Here is a 24,408-nt window from a genome sequence, read left to right as displayed (position 1 = left end):
GGCAGAGCATCTCCTGGTTTGACCTCAGTGGGCAACCTGTGCTTTGGGTGATACATTTTTGCCAACCTGCACACGTTCTTTAATGACTGTGAAAGTGCAGCAAGTATTACTTTTGTTATCACAAAAAAATTTTAATGAGTAGGAAAATTTTCAAAAATGGGCTTGGCAAATAATGGGGATATAGATAGACAGAAAGTGAGAGAGACAGAAATATATATGTTATATGTATTCACACACACATATATATATATGAGACAGACAGACATATATATGTATATACATGAACTAGGAAATGTATGAACTTGGAAATTTGCAAACAACATATCTGGTTTTACTGTGACCTCATCTCTGATGAGTTTTAGAAAATATCTATTTTTGTAGATTACCCATTTTTTTTTCTCATTAAGTCTAAACATCTTTCTCTTATTGCTTTCTACATTCTAGGCATTCATTTTCTTCCCACAAACCTTGTTTTTTCATTTGTTTCTGGTTTTATCATCATGTGTGGCCCTTGTTTACAAGATACATTCTAATATCTACTCTGATATTACATTAGTAGCATTCATATACCTAGCATTTTTTCTCATTTTACTACTTATTTTGTATTATGTTTATGGCATTTGTGACATATTATAGATTACAGTTTATACAGTCAAATCTATTGATTCTTTTAAAAACCATTATGTCTAGTTTTTTTATTAAAAAATCATTTAAGTATTTATCAATATTTTCTTTTGGTATGTAAATATATTTTCTATTTACATTTAATTATTTTATCTATCTGGAATAATTTCATATATGTTATGAGATAAGTCACTGATTTGCATTTTGTTCCTAAATAAAGACCCTCCCCCACCTGTCTTCTCAATACCAGTTCTTCCTATGTTCTGGAATGTTTCCCTAATTTCAGTTTTCTCTTTCTTCTTTCTATTCCCCCATCTTCTTCCCTCTACACATTAATTTACGCAGCATTTGTGCAGACTCAAGTAAAATCCATGTTTTAAAAAAATTTCTATCTCACATATTTTTAATATATCTTTTACTGCCTTATCTGTTTCCTATTCTTTAGAAACTCTGAAATATTTAATGGTTCATTTATTCATTGTCTTCAGTTTCTCACCTCCACTGTATTCTCAACACACCTCTTTGGCTCCAAATCTAATTATTCTCCTAAAAGCTTCTATTGAAAAATAATTGTAAGACAACTTTTACTAGATATCAGCACCACTTGATTAAAAAAAAGTCTTGAGCCACCTTTCTCTGGCTTCAATGCTGGCGTAATCTCAATATCTTTCTTCACCTCTCTAACAACTTCTTATCAGTCTGTTTTGCTTGTTCTTTCTTCGAGTAATCATCAGATGTTTGAGATTCTATACACTCTAATTATCTTTTCTCACTCTGTATATCCCCCAATGAACCGACTCCAGCAATTTCCACCATCAACTATATTCTGACAACTTTTGAATTTTTAACACCAACTGTAAAAAATTTTTGAGTTTCAAATTCACTATTAAATTGCATACTAGACACTTTAAACTTAATATATTTGAAATAAATTACATGTTATATTACTCAAATGTTTTTCTATTCCAATATTCTCTATCTCATGAGAGGTGCCATCATTTACATAGTTGCTCCATCCAGAAACACATAAGTCCATTTCTTTCACCAACTACTTACAGTGGGTCACTGAGTTGTGTCAATTTAAATTCTCAGATATACAATTATTGTCAAATAAAAATACAATTTTTAGGCCAGGTGCAGTGGCTCATGCCAGTAATCCCAGCACTTTGGGAGGCCAAGGCAGGTGAATCACTTGAGGTCAAGAGTTCAAGGCCAGCCTGGTCAATATGGTGAAACCCCGTAGCTACTAAAAATACAAAATTAGCCTGGCATGGTGGCGTGTGCCTATAATCCCGGCTACTCGGGAGGCTGAGGAAGGAGAATCACCTGAACCCGGGAGGCGGAGGTTGCAGTGAGCTGAGATCATGCCACTGCACTCCAGCACTCCAGGGTCACAGAGTGAGACACTGTCTCAAAAAAAAAAAAATTTTTTAAATTTTAATAATTCTCGATGGCCGGGCGCGGTGGCTCACGCCTGTAATCCCAGCGCTTTGGGAGGCCGAGGCGGGTGGATCACAAGGTCAGGAGATCGAGACCACGGTGAAACCCCGTCTCTACTAAAAATACAAAAAATTAGCCGGGCGCGGTTGTGGGCGCCTGTAGTCCCAGCTACTCGGGAGGCTGAGGCAGGAGAATGGCGTGAACCCGGGAGGCGGAGCTTGCAGTGAGCCGAGATCGGGCCACTGCACTCCAGCCTGGGCGACAGAGCGAGACTCCGTCTCAAAAAAAAAAAAAAAGAAAAAAAGAAAAAAAAAAATAATTCTCAAATCAACTTCTTCAACCATCAGTGATCTCACACTAGTTTCATTCAATATAATTCGTCATGAAAATCATTATATTCTTTAATTATTTCCCCTCATTCAAGAAAGAATCATTATTGAACAATACAATTTAATTATTCTACAGTTTCCTCACTTGAAACATTTTGGTCAGTTCACATTGCTCTTAGGACAAACTTAATATTTATAGTATGATATAGAGAATTCTGTAATATCTGATATTCTACAAGACTTGTTTCTGTTTTAAATGTCTTGGCTATTTTCAAATGAAATATTCATTCAATAATAATCATAATCCATATTGAACTCAATCTAATTATTGTGCCCTACTGAAACTTGAAAGACATTTTCCATTAGCAAAGTTTAAACAATTGCAATATAATTGGATAATGTAGTTCAAAAAAGTGACTTCCTTCAAAATAGAATAATAATTTGGCTATAAAAATACTTTTGTATTTGTTAAAGGGATGTATAAAAATATACACACTCACACATATGTGTTCTTAGTATATAGCTGATTTGATAGGCTCAGAATATATGTGTAGTAAACCCTCTGTAGTAGATTAAAATTTCTGTAATCCTATTAGTTTCCAATTTTATAGAAATAATCACATTTGTTCTGGAGTAATTAGTAACTGCAGTGATTTTTTTTAAGTTGAATATCTTATAAAACGTTTGTCTATGGCTATTTCTGAATCTCTCTACTCAACCCCACCAGGCATAAGTTGATATTTTTACTGGTCAGTTGATGATTTTGTATATTTGATACACAATATTCATACAAGAAACAGTTATACTTTTCTCTTTCCTAAAAAGTGGTATTAAATTATATTGATTTGAATTTGACCATGGTTTAGGTTTATGCATGAGCTTGTCAGAGGTCATACATGGATAAAGATAAGATGTCTTTGAGAGAGCAATCAGGCAAGTTTTTTGTCCCAGTAAATGAGATATTTTTAGCAAATATGTTAGAGATTGATTATCAAAGAATCAAGTTCATCCAAGTTTTGAGTTAGTACATTCTAATTTTTGCTGTGCTCTGTCTTATATGTGTTTCTGGTTTCATGCTAGTCAAAAAATATTGTCTATGGGCCAGGTGTGGTGGCTCATGTCTGTAATCCTAGAATTTTGGGAGGCTGAGGCAGGCAAATTATCTGAGGTTAGGTGTTCGAGACCACCCAAGCCAACATGGTGAAACCCCATCTCCATTAAAAATACAAAAATTAGCCAGGTGTGGTGGCATGCACCTGTAGTTCCAGCTACATAGGAGGCTGAGGTGGGAGAATCACTTGAGCCCAGGAGGCAAAGGTTGCAATGAGCCAAAATTACTTCACTGTATTCCAGCCTGGGCAACAGAGAGAGATTCTGTCTTAAAAATAAATTACATGGCCGGGCGCGGTGGCTCAAGCCTGTAATCCCAGCACTTTGGGAGGCCGAGACGGGCAGATCACGAGGTCAGGAGATCGAGACCATCCTGGCTAACACGGTGAAACCCCGTCTCTATTAAAAAAATACAAAAAAACTAGCCGGGCGAGGTGGCGGCGCCTGTAGTCCCAGCTACTCGGGAGGCTGAGGCAGGAGAATGGCGGGAACCCGGGAGGCGGAGCTTGCAGTGAGCTGAGATCCCGGCCACTGCACTCCAGCACAGGCGGCAGAGCGAGACTCCGTCTCAAAAAAAAAATAAAAAATAAAAAATAAATAAATAAATAAATAAATAAATAAATAAATTACATATATGTAGTCTATGAAGAGTATCGTTTCTCTGTCTTGCCATTTCAAGAATAACAGAAACAAACTATATCCTCAATTTGTTTTGCTTTTTGTATCAGACTTTATGAAAATGTTCATCAATGTAGAATTTTCTAAATCCTCACCAGTTTTAATTTAAAATTACCTTGTAGGTGATATGAGTCTGACATATGCACTGTAACATCAACAGTATGTCTGACAATATTGGTAGCTGAGAATGATTACCTGTTGAAATACTTGAGTTTCTAATCATTATGCTTACTTTATCTCAATTAACAACATTGTTGACTACATGCTTAGATGTCATGACAAGTAAAATTAATCTTCCAAACTTAATTATCACCTCCGTAATACCTGTGTTAGATGAATTTATAATAATGAATGTAAGAAAATATTAAAAAGAATAACTAGTTACTGTTAACAATTAAACAATATTGGATTTTTTAAATCTGCAAGATCGTGTAACTGGTATTTGATGATTATGGAGTGTTTGTAAATGATCATTAAAAATTTTGCCTGAACATTCTAAATAATAATAATCATATGTCATATGTCATTTGTAATACTTCACAAAAGAGAAATATGCAAATATGGAGAGTAGAAAAAGAACAATTAGCGAATATGAATTTTGGTAACGTGTGATTTCAGGATATTTGGGAAAATCATTGCCTGAGTAGAGAAATTACCTTCAAAGCTACATTTTTATATTTGTATACAAATGGAGAATGAGACAGACACAGGAAAATATTAATGTGGTCTGAAAAATGCTCCTTTGAGATTTCTGTTTCTCACACAATTTTGCCAATAGCAATGACACAGTTTATTTCCTTCATAGCATTAATATGTATGAATGAATATATTGTGTGTCTAAATACTAGAATAAGCAAGATTATCGTGATGGCATTCAAACATAATCCTTAGGCAAACATAAGCCAATTAGTGTAAAGCAAAGCATCTGAAAAGTGGATTCATCAGAACTAGCATGATATTTATGTAATAATTTTCCTTAAATCTACAATGAAATTTAATCATTCGTTCACTCAACAATAATACATTCTGACAGAATTTAGCCTTTGAAAGTCAAAATATGCTTCCTTTGAATAAAATCTTATTTCCAAATTTGTATTTTTTACTGTATCTGCTTCTATTAAAATGCCAATTATTAATTAGAAATTATCTTGGCTCTCACCAGTTATCTTTGAATGGCATTAATTATTTCTTAGGTTTCAACAGATTTCTTCCATTCTTTATCTGGTGAATTAGCTTAATACATTTTATATTTTTTAATAGCATGACTTACTTTATTTTATTTTTTGAGACAGGGTCGTGCTATGTCAACTATGCAGGAGTGCAGTGGCATGATCCCAGCTCACTACATCCTTGAACTCCTGGGCTCCTGTGATCCTCCCACCTCATTTTCCAAAGTAAGTTGGACTACAGGTGTGCACCACCACACTTAGTTTATTTTTTCATATTTTTTTATAGAGATAGTGTCTCCCTATGTTGCCTAGGCTGTTCTGAAACTCTTGGGCCAAAGGGATCCTCCTGCCTTTGTCTCCCAAAGTTCTGGGATTACAGAAATGAGCCTCTGCGCCTGGCCGCATATGATTATTTTCTATAGCTTTTCCTTAGTAACCCAAGATCTAATCTTATACACTTTTCCCAGTTATCAACATAGAAAGACAATTAAAGCAATAATAAATGAATGAAAAAAACAAAAAAGAAGAAAAGTAAAAAAGAAGTTTAAAAAAGTGGAAACAACGTAAGTGAAAACAGGAGAAAAAATTTAAAAAATAATTTTTTTCACTATATGTTAATTCATTATTGTAGTTAATGTCTTATGAGAATAAACACTATGTGATGTTTTTATTTTTTGGGGGGTTATATGTATCATATTGTTGATTTTTACATTTTTCCTGAAAATATGCAATTGAGTTTCTGTGTGTAGAGCTAGCATTACTGTTATTGTGATTTTCAGAGGGCTTCTCTGACCAATTGTGTGCTGCAGTAACAAGACAGATGAAAGGACTTCTAAGGAAACAAAATTGCTTATGTCTCAGGATTTTATTGTTGGGTTTGTCTTTCCAGGAAATGGATTTGATCTCTCTGGAGTAAGTTTATGCCTCCCATAATTTAAAATATTCCCAAGAGACCGGCATATAAAGTACAGATTCAATTTGTTGGTTAAAATGAGAAACACAATACTGCCAAACAGTGTGGAATGTTCATGACAGCAATATGCTGTCATGAACATCACCGAGGAAGCATCCTTTGAGGAAAAAGCATAGAGGGGCTTTCAGATCAAGAAATCAGAGACAGGAGAGATGAGTAGATTGTATTTCATATTAGAATCATTGATCTGTGATAGTCAAATGCAATCATCTTTGCCTGGATATATCCTTGCCCATGGAATTGTGATGGTCCTAACACTGTTGATAATATTTTATATGTCTGTGATTAGGAAATAAAAAATTGAACTAAAATACTGGAAAATGATAACATTCAAGATAGATTTAATCAGAGATAGAGTTCCAAATTCTTTCTCTGTTGAGGGAGGGTGGTTAAGATAGATGGTCATGTTAAATAAACACAATACTTTCTAATGAGTGTGCACTGAAAGAAAACTCATGAATTATGTGGTTTCCAAAGTAGTGTTTGAACAATGTGTATGAGAAGTAAAATAATTCCAAGAAGGTAAGAAAGGAGGACATAACCTGGGGAAAACTCAGTCTACAGTAAAGCAATAGATGAGATATCAATATATGATATATTCACTTCATTCCAAATATATCAATAATAGCAATAATCTAGATATTCATGTAGACCAATTAACTATTTAAAAGACAATTATTTCTAGATTATATTTAAAATATAGTCTCCAATTAGTGTTGACAAGAAATATATCAAAAGTAGAACATACAAAATGATATTAGATAGAAATAGAAAATGAATTGGCAAATTAATGATCATATTCAAAATATTTCAACATTTGCATTATGTTGGTCATTGATAGACAAATTAAGACTATCTAACACTAAAAGAACATGGTTAAGTAAATTAAATGCACATATATAAGATTCTTTTTCAAACATTTGAGAAGGTGGTTTTTTAAGCACATATAGAATGCTTATGAAAATTTATTTTTTATTAAGATGTAAAACTTATCCCAAAATGCTTCCAAAATGGTATAATGCAGAACATAGTAAAATGAATTTAAAAGTTGCAGAATATCTATCCACTGGAATACTTATAGCACTGAAAATAAGGTATATCTGTGTAAAATAACATGGATAAATGACAAGAAACAATTTTGAGTGAAAAGGCACATGACAATAATTCATGTAGTGTTATCATTAGTATAAAATTAAAAACATACAAAGTATAACAGCATCCTATTCAAAACTCATTCATTTTCAGTAAAACTATTTTGAAAACAGGAGAGTGATAAAAACAAAATTTAGAAGTTTATTTGTTATTGGAGGGAAGACAGAAGGTTTCAAAGGCATTTGAGTTTTTAAAGTTATTTGTAGTGTTCTTATTCAACTGAGTCGTGACTCACAATGTTAGCTTTACACGTATGTATCTCTTAGATAGATAGGTTGGTAGATGGATATAAAGATAGACAGCTATATTCAAAAGACACATAGAGCTATGAGTTAGTTAACACTCTTACCATTCCTATTCCAACCAAGCCATTTTAATTCAGTGCAACTGTGTCAGCTAATTTTATGTGTGAAGTGGCCTGTGTCACTGGTGCCAAGATATTTGGCTAAACATTTTTTTTTGTTTTGCCTATTATGCATTATTTCCGAGTGTGACAGTGCCAAGTGACCTGAAAAGCTGCTAGTTTTGAGTGGAGCCCAGAGCAGCAGAAGGCTCTGCAACAGGTCCAGGCTGCTGTGCAAGCTGCTCTGCCTCTTGGGCCATATGATTCAGCAGATCCAATGGTGCTTGAAGTGTCAGTGGCAGATAGAGATTCTGTTTGACGCCTTTGGCAGGCCCCCATAGACGAATGGTAGTGCAGGCCGTTTGGATTTTGGAATAAAGTTCTGTCATCCTCTGCAAATAACTACTCCTTTTAAGGAACAACTCTTTACTGAACCTTCATAGAGAACTGAATGTTTAATCATGGGCAACCTAAGCTGTCCATCATGAGCTGGGTGTTACCTGGCCCACCAAGCCGTGAAGTTGGACTTTCACAGTAGCGATGCATCATCAAGGAAGTATTATATTATGACTGGGCACAAACAGGCTCTAAAGGCACAAGTAATTTATATAAAAATATAGCCCAGATGCTCATGGTCCTTACTCCTGCTATACTGCTTCTGCTCTCTCATCTGCACCCATGGCCTTATGGGGAGTACCCTATGATCTGTTAATAGAAAAAGCAAAAACTTAGGCCTAGATTACAGATGATTCTGCATGATATGCAGACAATATCCAAAAGTGGACAGCTGCAGCACTATAGCCAGTTTCTAGTACATCTCTAAAGAATAATGGTGAAGAAAAATTATCCCAATGGGCAGAATTTCAGGCAGCACACTTGGTGTTCACTTATCTTGGAAAAAGAAATGTCCAGATATATGATTATATGTTAATTCATAAGCTGTGAACAACAGCTTGGCTGGATAGTCAGCAATCTGGAGGAAACAAGATTGAAAAATTGGAGGCAAGGAAACTTGGGGAAGAAGTATGTAGATAGAATTATCTAAAGGTGCAAAAAAACAAAGAGTGAAGACATTTGTGTGCTTTGTAAATGCTCACTAAAGGGTCACCTCAGTGGAGGAGGATTTTTAATAATCAAGTGGATAGGATGATTCATTCTAAGGATACCAGTCAGCCTTATCCTCCAGTTACTCCTGTCATTGCCCAGTGGGTTCATGAACAAAGTGCCCAAGGTGGCAGGGATGGAGGTGATGCATGGGCTCAGCAACATGACTTTCATTTACCAAGCCCATCCTGGCTATGGATGCATCTGAGTGCTCTATCTGCCAACAGCAGAGACCAACACTGAGACTCTGATATGGCAACATTTCCTGGGGTAATCAACCAGCTACCTGGTGGTACATTGATTACATTGGATTACTTCCATCATGGAAGGGGTAGCATTTTGTTCTTACTTGAATAGACACTTACTCTTGATATGGATTTACCTTCTCTGCATACAATACTTCTGCCAAAACTACCATCTGTGGACTTACAGAATTCCTTACCCACCATCATGGTCTTCTACACAGCATTGCTTCTAATCAAGGAACTAACCACAAAAAAAATATTACAATGGGCCTATGCTCATGGAATTCACTGGTATTATCATGTTCTCCACCATCCTGAAGCATTTGGCTTGACAGAAAGGTGGAATAGCCCTTTGAAGACTCATAGTGCCATCTAGGCAGCAAGACCTTGCAAATCTTGGCAGTGTTTTTCAGAAGACTGTTTGCACTCTGAATCAGTTAACATATGATGTTTTCCCCATAAGGATTCACAGATCCAAGAATCAAGGGATAGAAATGGAAGTGGTACCTCTCACTATCATTCCCAGTGACCCACTGGCAAAGTTTGCTTCCTGTTCCCACAACCTTATGCTCTGCTGGCATAAAGGCCAGAGGGAAGAATGCTCCCACAAGAAGCACAGCAATGATTCCACTGAACTGGAAGTTAAGACTGCTGCCTGCCAACTTTGGGCTCCTTGTGCCTCTGAATAAATTGGCAAAGAATAGAGTTACTGAGCTGACTTGAGTGGTTTATCCTCACTACCAATAGAAAGTTGGACTTCTACTCCACAATGGAGAATAAGAAAGCATGTCTGTGAGAATTAGCACGTCCTCTGATTCATGTTGATGGAAAGCTACGACAACCCAATCCAGGCAGGACTACTAATGGGCTGTGTACTTCAGGAATAAAGGTTTGGGTTCCTGCATTAAATTGAGAACCATGACCAGCTGAGGTGCTTACTGAAAGAAGACAAAGGAAATACAGAATGAATATTGAAAAAGGTAATTATTAATACTAGCTACGACCATGTGACCACTGAAAACGTGAGCATTGTAACTGTCATGAGTATTGCTCCTATTTTGTTATTTTCGTTTGTGTGTATAATAAATATCTTTGTTTTCTTTCTTGTCTTATTCCGTTATCATCTAACTAAGATGTATTAACTTTATATCATAGTATTTAAGTATAGTCTATTTTACCTCATAGTATTTATATCACAGTATATCAAAGAGAAAATTAAATATTACGTACTTTATCTCCTTTTCTAGGAAGGAGTTGGTGTGGTTTTGGTTGTGCACAGGATCACTGTGTCATGTTAGGCAGAATCATGACCCGGTTACTCTCTTCACTTGGAGATTACTTGTGGTTTAAGGAGACACAGATGAGTGCCATGTTGAAAAAGGGTAGACTTTTAATAATTAGGTTTATGTATCATCTTGACTGAGTCATAGGATGCCCAGATATTTGGTTAATCATTATTTCTGTCTGCAAGGGTGTTTATGGATGAGATTAGCATTTGAATCAGTAGGCTGACTAAAATATATTGCCCTCAATGTAAGTGAACAGCATCCATTTCCTTGAGGACCCAAATAGAACAAAAATATGAAGGAAGGGAGAATTCACTCTCTTTGCTTGACTGTTGGGCTGGAATATTGTTCTTCTGTACTTGGGCTGAAACTTAAAATAGCAGCCTTCCAGTTCCTAGGACTTTGCTCTGGATTTGGGCTAGAATTTATACCATTGGTTCTCGTGGTTCTCATGGATTCATACTCAGATGGAACTACACCATCACCTCTCCTGGGTTTGTAGCTTCTAGACAGAACATCTTGGGACTTCTCAGCCTTCAGAATTCTGTGGACCTATTTCTTATAATAACTCTCTCTCCTAATAAATTTATATATAAAGTTTATATGTATAATATCTAATATATATAAGCCTATGTTAATTATATATATCAATAATTAAATATTATATTAATATAAATTAATGATATATAATATATAAATTATATCTAAAGTATATATTAATTATAAATAATATAGAAATTATGAATATTTACTCTATGTATAAAATATATATTATATATAAACTTCATATATATTTAAGATATATTTTTATATATAAGGATTTTTATATATATAATGTCTCTTTTGGGTTCTGTTTCTCTGGACAACTACAGCAGTCTACCAGAAACTGAAAAATAGAGCTTTCATCATTTGATTTTATTTTCTTTAATAGTTTCATTTTTAAATGAAATTAGTTTATTTATTGACATCTTTTTCATTCACAATCATTTTTCTTGCCTTTTGTTTCTTTCTATCAGATAAGAATGATTAATTGGCTTTTTCAATGAAAGATTCCATATAAAAATACGTAGAACAAAACATATCAAGTATTGGTTTTTGAGTTTCACAATGGATTTTGAAAATCATTTTTTCTAAAAAGCATTATTTCTCAAGAAAACATACTTTGTGTTACAAAAGCTACAGCCTAGAATAGCTATGGACATAAATGTATTTTATAAATTAATACTAAGCAGGAATACTTCAGTAATAGCCACTTTTCTTAAACAAACAGAGAAAGGGTAGAAAATGTGAAGTCTCATGCCCCCAAAAAAGTTAATCATTTGTATGTATGCCTGAGAAAAAGGTTTCCAACCTGCTGTACCAGGGTTAATTCCTGGGGTAGAGACAGATGAGTTAAAGAATAAAATCTGAGAGGTAGGGTGCATCGAATTAACTGAGAGTGCATAAGGTCTAAAGTGACTGTGTAGCTAAGGTCAAAAGAACACAGCTGTGATCCACATGGGCCTTTTGTTGTTGTTGTTTTGTTTTGTTTCGTTTTTTTCTGAGATGGAGTATCGCTCTGTCACCCAGGCTGGAGTACAGTGGCGCAATCTTGGCTCACTGCAATCTCCGCCTCCCAGGTTCAAAAGATTCTTCTGCCTCAGCCTCTTGAGTAGCTGGGATTATAGGCATACGCCACCACGCCTGGCTAATTTTTGTATTTTTAGTAGAGGCGGGGTTTTACCATGTTGGTCAGGCTGGTCTCAAACTCTTGACCTTGTGATCAGCCCTCTTGGGCCTCCCAAAGTGCTAGGATTACAGGCGTGACCCACCGTGCCCGGCATTGCTTGGGCCTTTTGAACTGAAAACTTGGAAACTTATGGTAACTTGGATGCCCAGCTAGTATCAGCATGGCTAATGCTGATAAACAAAATGCCCTCCTTGTAAGCCATTCTCTCCAGGAAATTAGATTTGATCCCTAGAAGAGGTGATGTCCTAAGAGTGGATACTTGCATACAATAAACATAACTCAATTAACTCAGACTAAGTTACTTTCTTCTGGTGGAATAAAAGCTTGAATTATAAATGGATTCTAGTTAACAAAAGGAAAAAGATAGCTATTAATGTTTCTTAAAAGCCAAGATTTTTGTCCAAGAAAATTTATGTTCAATATAAAGGGATTTCATGCATAGAAAATTTATCTGTTACATTTTTCAATTATAAAAAAAAGCCTGATAATAACTTCTTCTTTGTGTCCTTAGGTTGTCTTGAAGATTAAAAAAGAGAAACAAAAAATCTAAGTGCTTGGACTAGCTGATGACTTATGTTTATTCCACACAATGCCCTTCCCAGATAGGTTGTGACAATTGGTTGTTTTTCCATTGCAGTTTTTGCTACAATAAAATTGAGTGTTAGGGATGGGATATAGCTAATTTCCCCAAGACTCTTGAACTGAGGCATGCGTCTGGGCTTATCCTGTCCCTGCTTATCAAATGAGCTTGCAGTCACTGACCCAGAGGCTACAATGTAGATGTTTTCATCAGCAAAGCAATATGACACCACTCTTCGTGTTCAAAAGGCTCAATTTTTATCTAAGTCCCTGTATAAGGCTGTTGAAAAACACAAAGTTGTTTTATAATTTTTGTTACTTAGAAACTGAAAAGCAACGGCAATATCATTTTTAGTTAATACCAACATCATTTTAAGATTGAAAATGATGCAAAAATTCCAACAATATTTGTATAGAGAGAATTATATTTGCTTTGTCCCTAGAATATCAAGAAGGCTGAAGTAGCTAAAACAAAATGAGAAATAGGGAAAATTAGGCCAAAACTGGTGACCAAATGGAGTGTCCAGATTCTGTAGAAACGTATAATCCATGAACACTTTAAATGTAAAATGAAAAAGACGCTACTAGATTATTTAAACTGGGAAATGATATGATTGACATGTTTAAGAGTCACCCTGGCTGCTAGGTGGACTATTGACAAGGAGGATATTGCTGAAGTAAATAAGCCAATTAGGACTTCATTGCAATGGTCCAAGTAATTGATACTGCTACTAAATTTGTAGAGAGGAGAATAGTATTGAAATCTAGAAGTCTTTTTCAAATAGAATTATAAAGATATTTGCTTTTTGTATATATTGAAAAACAATGTTGTATTAGTACAAACATTGATAGATAAGTAAATGATTTAGAAATCAATGGTGTAAGAATTGATAGAATAAAAGGATGGGCTACATATATATATATTACATATATATATTCCAAATTAAATGCAAGGAATATTGAAAACTTTCTGAAAATTAATACATGATTTTGGAAAAAAAATGTTATATACTCATCTTTCTTAGATTGTTTGGGTGTCTACCACAAAGTACCATGGACTGGCCAGCTTAGAAACAACAGAAATTTACCTCTCATGGTTCTGAAGACAGAAGTCCAAGATCAATGTGCCGGCAGATTCAGTGTCTGATGAGGGCCCATATCCTGGTTCATAAATGAAGTATTTTCATTGCCCTCAAAAAGGTGGAAGGGGTACGTCAGTTCTCGGGTGTCTCTTTTATAGGGTCACTAATTTCATTCTAAGGCCTCTACTCTCAAAAGGCCCAATCTCCTAATGCCACCATCATCTCGGGGATTAGAATTTCATATGGCTTTGGGAGAGGGGAATGAAAACTTTCAGACTATAGCATTATATCTGACAAAAATAAGATGCACGTATAATAATTAATAATTTAAAAACATATAAAGAAGAAAAAATGGTGTCTGTATATGATTTTTGTGGTGGAAAGCACAAAATATATTTCCCACACAAATTAATAGTTTCCTAAACATATTAGTAATTTTAAGGCCACACATTCATGAAAAATTAAAAAATATTTTGTCAAAAATAAAATTAAAAGATAGAATAACAAAACATTTAGACCAACATGACAAATAACCATAATCTTTTTTATACTAAATTATCCTACCTGGCACTGAAACAAATGCTAACTTAGCTGCTGCAAAAAATAAAGCTGGGCATGGCGGGGCAAGCCTGTGTTTCTAGCTACTTGGAAAGCAGAGGTGGGAGGATTGCTTAAGCCCAGGAGTTCAAATCCGCAGTGAGCCCTGATGGTGTCTCTGCACTCCAGCTGGGTGACAGGAGTGAGATCCTCTCTCTCAGAAAAGAAAAGAAAAAGAAAAAAAAAATAAAGAAAAAAACTAAAATACTATAAAAATAAAGGAAAATTATTTATCAAAATGTATATAAAAATCCAAACCTCTTGCTTATTAAATGTGTGCAGATGGGAGCAGCCATGTTATATGATCATGACGTGTCAAATTTTCAAAATACAAGTTCTCTCATAAATACTTAATGGAAACGTCAGTTGATATGGCCTCTTTAGAGACCAATGATAATGTATAAAATTATGTTTGTATTTTTTATTGAAAAGAAAGAATATATCCAAGAATTTTTTTGAAACTATTATATTGAAACATTGGAAATAAACACTTAGGTGGCTTTAAATAAAGTATGACACAACTGTAGGATAAAATATTAACCATTAAAATATATGGTTTTCAATGGGTGTTTAACCATACCCATTGACACAGAAAATGCATGGGTGACAGACAATCCCTGAATGCAATGTTACAGATAAAACGCAAAATTTAATATTATTTCAGCCACATTAAAATCATGCATGTGCTTAGATAAGGAAAAGTGTACATAGCACTATATAGAGAGTAACATTTGCACTGCACTCAGATTATCACGGTTTAAATCCCAGATCTGAAACTTGCTAGTCATGCTATCTTGGATAATTTATTCTGTGTGACCTGGGCTGGGTTAATATGTGCCTAAGTTTGCTTCTACATAAAAAGGAATAATAATAGTACCAGATGCTTTGGGAAAATAAATTGGAAAATTTATGTGACAATATTCAAGAAAAGAGAGTCAATAATAGTGTTTTATATTTTGTACACAATTTACATTTTGTATAGAGCAAACATTTCTCTACCCATCAAGTCAAAAAATCAAATATTTACTGCACTTTGAAAACCTTTTTCTACCCTTCCTGCATCATATTCCTTACAATTTCTTTCCAAAAGTAGCCATTCTAATTAATTTACATTAATCTTTCTTTTGAGTTATACCTAAATTGCTTTTTTTTTTTTTTTTTTTTTTTTTTTTTCTTTTGAGACAGGATCTTGCTCTGACACCCAGGCAGTGCAGTGGTATAATCATGGCTTATTGTAATCTCAAACTTCTGGGCTCAAGCAATCTTCAAAGTAGGTAGGACTATAGGCAGGCACCACCACAGCTGACTAATTTTTAAAATATTTTTGTAGAGACAAGGTCTGGCTATGTTGCTCAGTCTGGTCTCAAACTCCTGACCGCAAGCAATCCTTCCACCTTGACCTCTCAAAGTGTTATGATTACAGGGTTAAGCTACTGTAAGCTACTGTGCCTGGCAGTGGTTCTTTTTTTTTTTTTTTTTTTTTTTTTGAGACCGAGTTTCACTCTTGTTGCCCAGGCTGGAGTGCAATGGCACGATCTCAGCTCACTGCAGCCTCTGCCTCCCAGGTTCAAGTGATTCTTCTACCTCAGCCTCTTGAGTAGCTGGGATTACAGGCATATGCCACCACGCCTGGCTAACTTTGTATTTTTAGTAGAGACGGGGGTTTCTCCATGTTGGTCAGGCTGGTCTCAAACTCCTGACCTCAGCTGATACTCCTGCCTCAGTCTTCCAAAGAGCTGAGATAATAGGCATGAGACACCGCACCGAGCCCCGTGCTTCATTCTTAATATTACATTTTTGGGATTCATCACAGTTGATAAATATAGCTTGTTGATCCATTTTCACTGTGCATAGTATTCACTGAATGAATATATGCTAAATTGTTTATTCTAACAGTGATGACATTTAGGTTGTTTGCATGTTTTGAGATATTACAAAAAAATGCTGCCATGAACATTTCTAGTGCTGGTCTCCTGTGTACCTATGTCAAAATGTCCCTACTTACCTCCCTAGAATTGGAATTGCTAGGTTGTAGGTAAGACACATGTTCACGTCACTGACCTCAGGTTCTCCTTGGCCTTTGGCTCCACTGATTTCCTTTCTTTCAGTATTAACTTTGTTGGTATCTCAGAGAACCATCACTAGATGGCCTTGCCTTCTTCCCATCTCAAACACACACTTCCACTCTCAAATTCACACACAAAGACACCAAGACACTCTCCTGAAAGACACAAAGACAATACTAGGCTACTTAGAATATTCAAAACAGAGGCACTTGCAGGAAGTGAAGATCTCATTGCAGTGCCAAGTGTTTCAAAATTAACATACGTCTACCAGAAAATGGTGTATTCAAAGTACACTTTTGTAGAACCCAAGTGTTCCATCTGGCTCACACATTTCACATTTTAGGTTATTTGTGTTGAAACGGGAAAAATTCTCTTATCCCCCTCATAGGGCATACAATGGGGGTGTGGCTTACTTCTTCGGTGCCCTGAGACTCAAGCCTCTGAGGGGAGCATGCAGAGGGGTAAGGCTGTGGGGCTCTGACCCCATGGCAACATGCAGGGATGAATGTTTATAGCTTCTGAAGCCCCAGTGAGCATGTGTTACAGGGTGCTCTTTTAGTTTAGCACCCCATAGGTGGCTTGTGTTAGTCAGCTCGATTGGAACTCCTGCCTTATCACAAGGATGAGGCTTTCTGTATCCCGGGGTTTCTTGCCTTGGTGTACCAGAAGAATCAGATAACACATGGGCTTGGAGAATGAGTTCAAGGTTTCATTGAGTGACAGTAGCTCTCAGCAGATAGGGGCACCAGAAGGGAGTTCAGCCGCTCAGCAGCACAGACTCGCCTGTGACCACCCTGGTCAAAGTAGGCATCATTCCACCAGTCGATGGCCTTCCGGCCTGGTGGTATGCTCTTCTGCTGGCGTGCTCTGACGTCCAGCCCCTTTCTTCTTTAGTTGATGTGTTCCTCTGAATGTCCAGCTGCTCATGTCTCTGCCCACTAGGGTCTAGGGGTTTCCATAGGCACAGGATGGGGGCATGGTCAGCAGGGTGGTCTTGGAAAATACAACATTTGGGCCTGAAGGCAGGAGTGCCCGTCCTCACCTAGGTCTGTGGGCACAGGCCCAGGGGTGGAACCCTAGCCAGAGGACCCACCTTTCTCTACCCAACACGTCCCTGCCCCCTTCCGTATCAGTGTGACAGTCTTCTTTTTCCCGCCTATATCCATGTTTTAGGCATGAAGTAAAAGAAAGGTAATATCTCAAATGGCATATCTTTAGGGCAAGCACACCCTTTTTTTGTTCAAGCATAACAGAATCAGTTTTTATCCACATAATTGTTGATGATATATATGCCCTTAATTCATAAAATTCAACCAACTCTCAGTAGTTCAACCACCATCAGCAGTTCCTTGACTGCTTTATGATATGAATTGAGTGGGTTGTGTCTTAATTCCAGTTTTGTTTCAATGATACTAGGAGACGTGCTCTGGCTTTCAAATTACTGCAGCAATGCAGCTAGAAAAATTAAAGCAATTTTACCGTGGACCAAGATAAACAAATCATTTTCACACCCTGTTTTCAGCTTTCATTCCTTCAAAAATATAGAGGACAGCGTTTTTTCTCTCTGGTATATTAAGACATTAATTATACTCTGGATGAAAATAAGGAATGTAGAAAAAAGTGTGCCAAATATTACTAACTGCATTTGAACACGGATAATTAACAGGCAACAGACAATATATCTGCTCATAGTCAATACTTTTAATTGTTATTTATTTATTTATTTTTGACTGGGAAATGCGCACACTTTAGTTTCTCTGGTTCTCTGAATGACTGCCCTCTATTTCTAAGCAACAAGAAAAGAATCTATATGAAACTTCTCTAATGTACTTTCTGGCCAGGCGTGGTGGTTCACACCTGTAATTTCAGCCTGTTGGGAGGCTGAGGCAGGCCGATTACTTGAGGCCAGGAGTTGAAGACCAGCCTGGCTAACATGGTGAAACCCCATCTCTACTAAATATACAAAAATCAACTGGGCATGGTGACAAGTCCCAGCTACTTGGGAGGCTGAGGCACAAGAATTGCTCAAACCCAGGGAACAGAAAAGTACATTCTTTGGACATGGCTTCATTGCAGATAAAGAAAAAAAATCTCATCAAAGCAAATTCATCTCTAACTAAAAATAACTAGGCTATGTTGGTTTAGATTAATTATAATTAAGAAAAAACAGGAGAACAGATAAAGGAAACAATAGACATCACAAAAGAAAAAAAAAGCAATTTAGGTACAACTCAAAAGAAAGATTAATGTAAAATTAATTAGAATGGCTGCTTTTGCAAAGAAATTGTGAGGAATATGATGAGGGAAGGGTAGAAAAAGGTTTTCAAAGTGCAGTAAATATTTCATTTTTTGTTTTTTTCTCAATGCAATAGATAAAAATTATATCTCAACGTAGTTTTATATGTATGCATTTTATTGTAGATAGGATTGGACCTTATTATTAAGGTATCTTATTAAGATACATTTTTATTCATTTTCTATGAATTTTTAGATTTTTCTATACTACGTTTGACTTGTTTACCAGATTTTTCACCAGGAACTCACTGGTGTCTTCAAAACATATTTTATATCTGGGAGAAATTGTTACCTCTAATTACTCTCTATTTTTAGAATTTCCCTGGAAATTCTTATTTATTTTCCATATGAACTTTAATATTGGCTTATATAATTCCTATTATTCTAGCAGTGTTTTAACTGGAATTGTAATAAATTTAGTGCATTAACTTAAAGAAAATAGTTGTGATGGTTAATTTTACATGTCAACTTGGAGGATGTCTTTAGATGGGATTAACATTTAAATTGGTGAACTCTGGATAAAGCAGATTCCCTCCCTAATGTGAGTGAGCCTCATCCAATTAATTGAAGGTTTGACTAGCACAAAAACCGTGGCCTCCAGACCGAGAAGAAATTCTCTAGCCTACCACCTTCATTCAGACTTGATCTGCGCCATCAGCTCTCCATGGTCTCCCACACTGCGTATTTTGGAATTGCAAGCTTCCGTAATTATAGGATGCCATTCCAATACCTTATAATAAATATTTGTGTGTGTGTGTGTGTGTGTGTGTGTGTGTGTGTGTAGAAGAAGAAAGAGAGAAAGGAGAGAAGGAAAAAGAGAAAGATAGAGAAATACACAGAGACACACATCCAATGGGTTCTGTTTCTCTGGAGAGACTTGACTAATGCAATAGTCACATACATCAGGCAGTCAAGAGAATGATGCTTTTTGTCTCTTTCTGCTTTTCTTCTTAAGTTTATTCCTAGGTACATTATGTCTTTTCTTCATTTCACACTTGACCATTCACACTTTCTACCTAGCACTTCAATTTAGTATTTTCTATTTCTTACTCCTATATTCAACAGTGTCAACTCTCTTTCCATTTACCCAAATATCTCTGTCTTTTTGCTTTTTGTTGTATTTTCTATTTCTTCATATATTGTAAACTCAGATATACAGAGCTATTTTATTGCCTTTTAGGAAAATTATGGGAAGATAAAAGCAATATCATCAACATTTACCTTCTTATTTACTATTTTCTATGCTCTTCTTTTATTTCCCTGTAGATCTGAGATTCTACCTGGTATCACCTCCCTTCAATCTGAAGAACATACTTTAGCATTTCTTGTAGTGCAAGTATACAACTTTAATTTGTCTGAAAAAAACCCATCACCCACATTTTTAAAGAAAACTTTCAGTGAGTATAGGATTGAATTCTTTTTTGATACATTTGATCATTTTGTTGATCTCAAAGTTTACTTACTCTTCTGTCATCTCCAATGTACTGTTAATCTTATCCAGTGAATTTTTTATGATGTATTGTAGTTTTTCATTCTGAATTTATTTTATTTGGTTCATTTTATAGGTACTATTTCTCTGCCTAGTTCCCTTATTAATTCACTCATTAAGATTATATTTTATTTTTTTCTTTAATTTTTTACCTCTTTAAACGTTTTTATAATACCTGTTTTTAGATCTTTATCAGCTAAATATATTTCAGATATCGTAGGGTTCATTTCTGTTGACTGGTTTTGTTCTTGATGAGTGTCACATTTTCCTATTTATTTGCATGTCTTGCCATATTTTTTGTATATTGGGCATTCTTGATGATTTCTCAAGATTCTAGATTCTGCTAACTTTCTCTGAAGTATGTTTATTTTTCTATACTATTTTTGACTTGTTTACCAGATTTTTCACCAGGAATAGGTATTTCAATTTTTGGCATGTCACCTTAAACTTGTATAGCCTTCTTTTTGAGCTTTTTAAAGGGTAGAAGTGTAGAAATAGCATTTTCTCTAAGATCCTTTAACTTTAAAGAATTCCCAACCATTTTCTCCCCATAACATTTTACCAGAAGTTTTGTTTTCTTCCATAAGTGTGTATGTGTGTATGGCTGTGCATGTGTTTAAGGAGGATCTAGAATAGGCCCTGTTATAAGTTGTGGTTCTTACTTCTAAGGTACAGCCTTTTGGTATTTCATATAGATGCCTGTGATGTTAACATATTAACAAAGTCTCAGTTGAATTAGATCTCTGATATTTCCAATCCCATCCCAATAGCAGATACTTCCTAGCAAGCCTTATGTAGTTGTACCTTACATGTGCTCAGCACAACCCTTGCTCAAGGATTCATGGAGACTCTTCACACACAGTTCTCAGACCCTTACACATCCAGTGTCCTCCTCTCCACTTTCTTCCCGATAGATTAGAGCTACCTTATCTGCTCCAAACCCTATGACTGCTTCCACAGCTCAACAGGAACAACAGGCTCTGAGCCTGGAATCCAGCTCACTATGCTGCAGCAGGGTAACTTTTCCTAGGCAAAGCTGAGGGCAGTTATGATGCCCACTTGTAATATTGTCTTCTTTCAGTGATCTGAGTGTTATACTGTCTACTGTTCACTGCCTATGATAGTTTCCTAAACAATTTTTCTCAGTTGTGTTTCCTGGTATGTTTTATACTAGGAGATTTCAACTAGGTACTAAAAAGAAAATCTCTGCTTTAATTTTTACATTCATATTCTCAATCCATTGAGAATATATTCTGGTGTGTAATATTCTTGTGTGAAAAATTCTTGTATGTAAAAAAGAATAATTTTTGTGTTAACTTTTTGTTTTGGTATAATTTTAAGCTTTCAGACATTTGTATATTATTAGTTTTTTAAAAATAGTTGTTTATCACAGAACAACTTAAAATTAATTCTTTTTTACTATTTAACATGTTGCCTTTTTATGATATATTTCCATACAAAACTGAATCAATATCTGGATTTCTATTCTGTTCCTTTATACACCATATTGCAGTGTTTGAGTATTGGTAGACCTTCTCCCTTCTCATTGTTCTTCTTTTTTTGCAGTATTTTTCTGGCTATTCTTGCCTTGGTTGTTCTTCCATGTGAACCTAATAATCACTTTGTCTTGCTGTAGTAAAAAGAAACTTAGTGATGTTTTTAATTTAGAGAACATAATTTATAAATCATAAACTATAATTACATATATTGGTTATAAATTAATGTGGGAAATGTTTAACATCTTTATAATTTTAAGCCTTTTGTCAAAAAACATGGTAATTTTTTCATTTTACAAAATGTATTATCTTGTGTATGCTTTTTCGATGTTTTAGGGTTTCTTTTTGTAAGTTTTAGATTTTTTCAGTGTATACATGTGACATTTTATCTTACCTCTAAAAATTTTTGCCATTGCAAATGGGGTCTGGTCTTCATTATGTATTCTAACTGGGTTTTTTATATATATATATATATATGAGGGCTATTAATATTTGTATGTTGATCTTATAAATGAATTCATTAAATTCTCTTGCTGATTTTAGTTTTTCCACATATTCTTTTAAATTTTCCACCTATAACAAAATAATTTTCAGATAAATATATGTGTTTAATTATTAGGACTCTACTTGCTTTCTTTTGCCTATTGTATTGGCTAATATAATAATACAATAATAGTGAAGATGGCAGCATCTATATCTAATTCCTAACTTTAACACAGTTATTTTTTAAAACTTTTGTTAAATTGCTGTTATTATTTTTAAATGCATAGCTTACCTCTGCAGGAAATAAAAATGATGACCAATATTTTGGTTTTCTTTAATTGATGTGGGGTCTATGTTCCCTTCCTCTGAACCTAGACTATTATACGACTGCTTTCGCCAATTGATTACAATAGAAATAATGTTCTATCAGTTTCTAGGCTTAGTATTTTAGAGGATGGCAGGTCTAAGCCACAATGAAGAAAGTATAGTTACTTTCCTGCAGAGAATGCCTAGAGAGGTACAGGAAATGAATGGCACCCAGGTGATTTGCTGTCAGCCTTCTCTATGGCAATATACCAGTTATGTGAATGAAATTGTTATAAAATCTTCTAGACCAGCCCATACATGAGATGAATATCCTGAGTGATCCTAGTCAATGATATGAAAAATTGATACATTCTCCAACAAAGTCTTGCACTCTATTTCTGACCCACACAATCATGAGATAATAGATTGGTTGTATTGTAAGTTTTGAAGTAGTTTGTTACATAATGGTAGATAGACACCACGGAAATAGCAATATGCTTATCCCTGTATTTCTTTAATATAATTCATTATGTTGATGTAGTTCATAATATTAAAACACTCTTTCATTCTTGATTATTAAACATAATTATTTTATTCTTGCTATTTAAAACTATTTAATATTTTAATGCTAAAATTTCAATATTTTTACAATATTATAATCAAAAATCAGATTTCATATTATAAATCAGAATTTAAGATATTTTGTGAAATATTTGTCAAATTTTCAAATCAAAGTCATGCTCATTTCATGGAAATAATTAGATAGTTCTTTCCTTTTCTGTGTTGTGAATAGTTTGAGATTGCCTATTCTTGCATAGTTTTGTTGATTTGTTGTAGAAAAATATAAAGACCTGGTGTTTTAATATGGAGGAGGCTTTTTGACTGTATTCATTATTTCTTCTCTTTTTGACAATGTTTTTTAGACTCTCTGTTTCTACTGAAGACAATTTGGTAAATTCTATTTTCCCACAAAATTATCAATTTCTTGGATTTTCAAGCACATTTACAAATTGTTAGAAAAGTTGTTTTCTATGTTTTTATAAAATCTTTTTTTACATTATATTTATACCTTATAATTTCAAATATTGTGTATTAGCACTTTCTTCTCTTTCACTTTTTTAATTAGGTAAGCTAAGTGTTTTGTTTTTTAAGAAACAACTTCTGGAATTATTACTTTGCTGATTTCTACCTTATTAAATTTTGCTTGTATTTTCATCATTACTTCCCTCTGCTTTCTTTCAACCTATTCTATTGAATTTTTTTAGATTTTTAAATTATGTTTTATAATAAAATTATGTTAAATTTTATTGATATAGGCATTTGATGCAATGCATTGTCTCTAGCTAACTGCTTCAGAAATAATGAGAATTATTTTAAGTCGTGCTTTTATAATTTTAATTTTAAAGAGTTTCTGGGGAAGTGTGGTTTGCTTCACGTACTATGTTGCTGATGCTACCATCTTGCTGCCAACCTCTCAAGCTTGCTTTGAAATCATGGTAGTGTTATTTTGTTTTGTTGTTGTTATTGAATGGGTGCTCCAAGTCACAATCTACATAAAATGCTTGACCTGTTTCAGGTCCTCTTTGGTGTTTCACCAAGTAAATCATCCCTGAAAAAACTACCTTCTACAGACATATCCAAATCCTTCAAGGAGGAAAAAGATCCAGAGAAGAGTGTTTGATCTGAATAAAAAGAAAAGTACTTAGGGAATTAGAAATAAACAAATTTTCCAAAATATAAAAGGAAGGTTAGTAATATTTCTACATTTTTCAAAGATAGATATGATTTTTTAAAATTGATACACATGGAACTAAATGAAAATATTTGACATTG

At 34.8% G+C, this 24,408-nt stretch overlaps 1 protein-coding gene and 1 long non-coding RNA gene across 14 annotated transcripts in view; one reads left to right on the top strand and one right to left on the bottom strand.

Moving 5' to 3' along the window:
• Positions 1-24,408, top strand: part of LOC139356062 (transmembrane protein 78-like) — a 206,279-nt gene that overhangs the window by 4,721 nt on the left and 177,150 nt on the right. For 3 of the 13 annotated variants that reach the window (XR_011607440.1, XM_071068858.1, XM_071068859.1), the window contains exon 2: positions 5,470-5,575. The exons of 1 other annotated variant lie outside the window; for it this stretch is intronic. Coding sequence is in view for 7 of the 12 variants with exons in the window: in XM_071068858.1 (XP_070924959.1) it covers positions 5,470-5,575 (106 nt within the window). In the remaining 5 variants the exon portion in view is untranslated. Of the gene's footprint in view, positions 1-5,469; positions 5,576-12,693; positions 12,856-13,786; positions 14,017-20,067; positions 20,199-24,408 lie in introns of those variants that run through there. 9 more of the 13 variants (XR_011607439.1, XM_071068861.1, XM_071068862.1 and 6 more) reach the window with 6 other exon arrangements.
• LOC139356064 (uncharacterized) overlaps positions 1-24,408 on the bottom strand; it is a 190,698-nt gene that overhangs the window by 19,668 nt on the left and 146,622 nt on the right. Inside the window, exon 6 of the long non-coding RNA XR_011607445.1 lies at positions 13,850-13,952. This is a non-coding gene — a long non-coding RNA (uncharacterized lncRNA). The remainder of the gene's footprint in view (positions 1-13,849; positions 13,953-24,408) is intronic.

This window comes from Macaca nemestrina, chromosome 9 (genome assembly GCF_043159975.1).
Source record: "Macaca nemestrina isolate mMacNem1 chromosome 9, mMacNem.hap1, whole genome shotgun sequence".
NCBI lineage: Eukaryota > Metazoa > Chordata > Mammalia > Primates > Cercopithecidae > Macaca > Macaca nemestrina.
The sequence above is the reverse complement of the archived record's forward strand: the minus strand, read 5'-3'. Positions and strand labels throughout refer to the sequence as shown.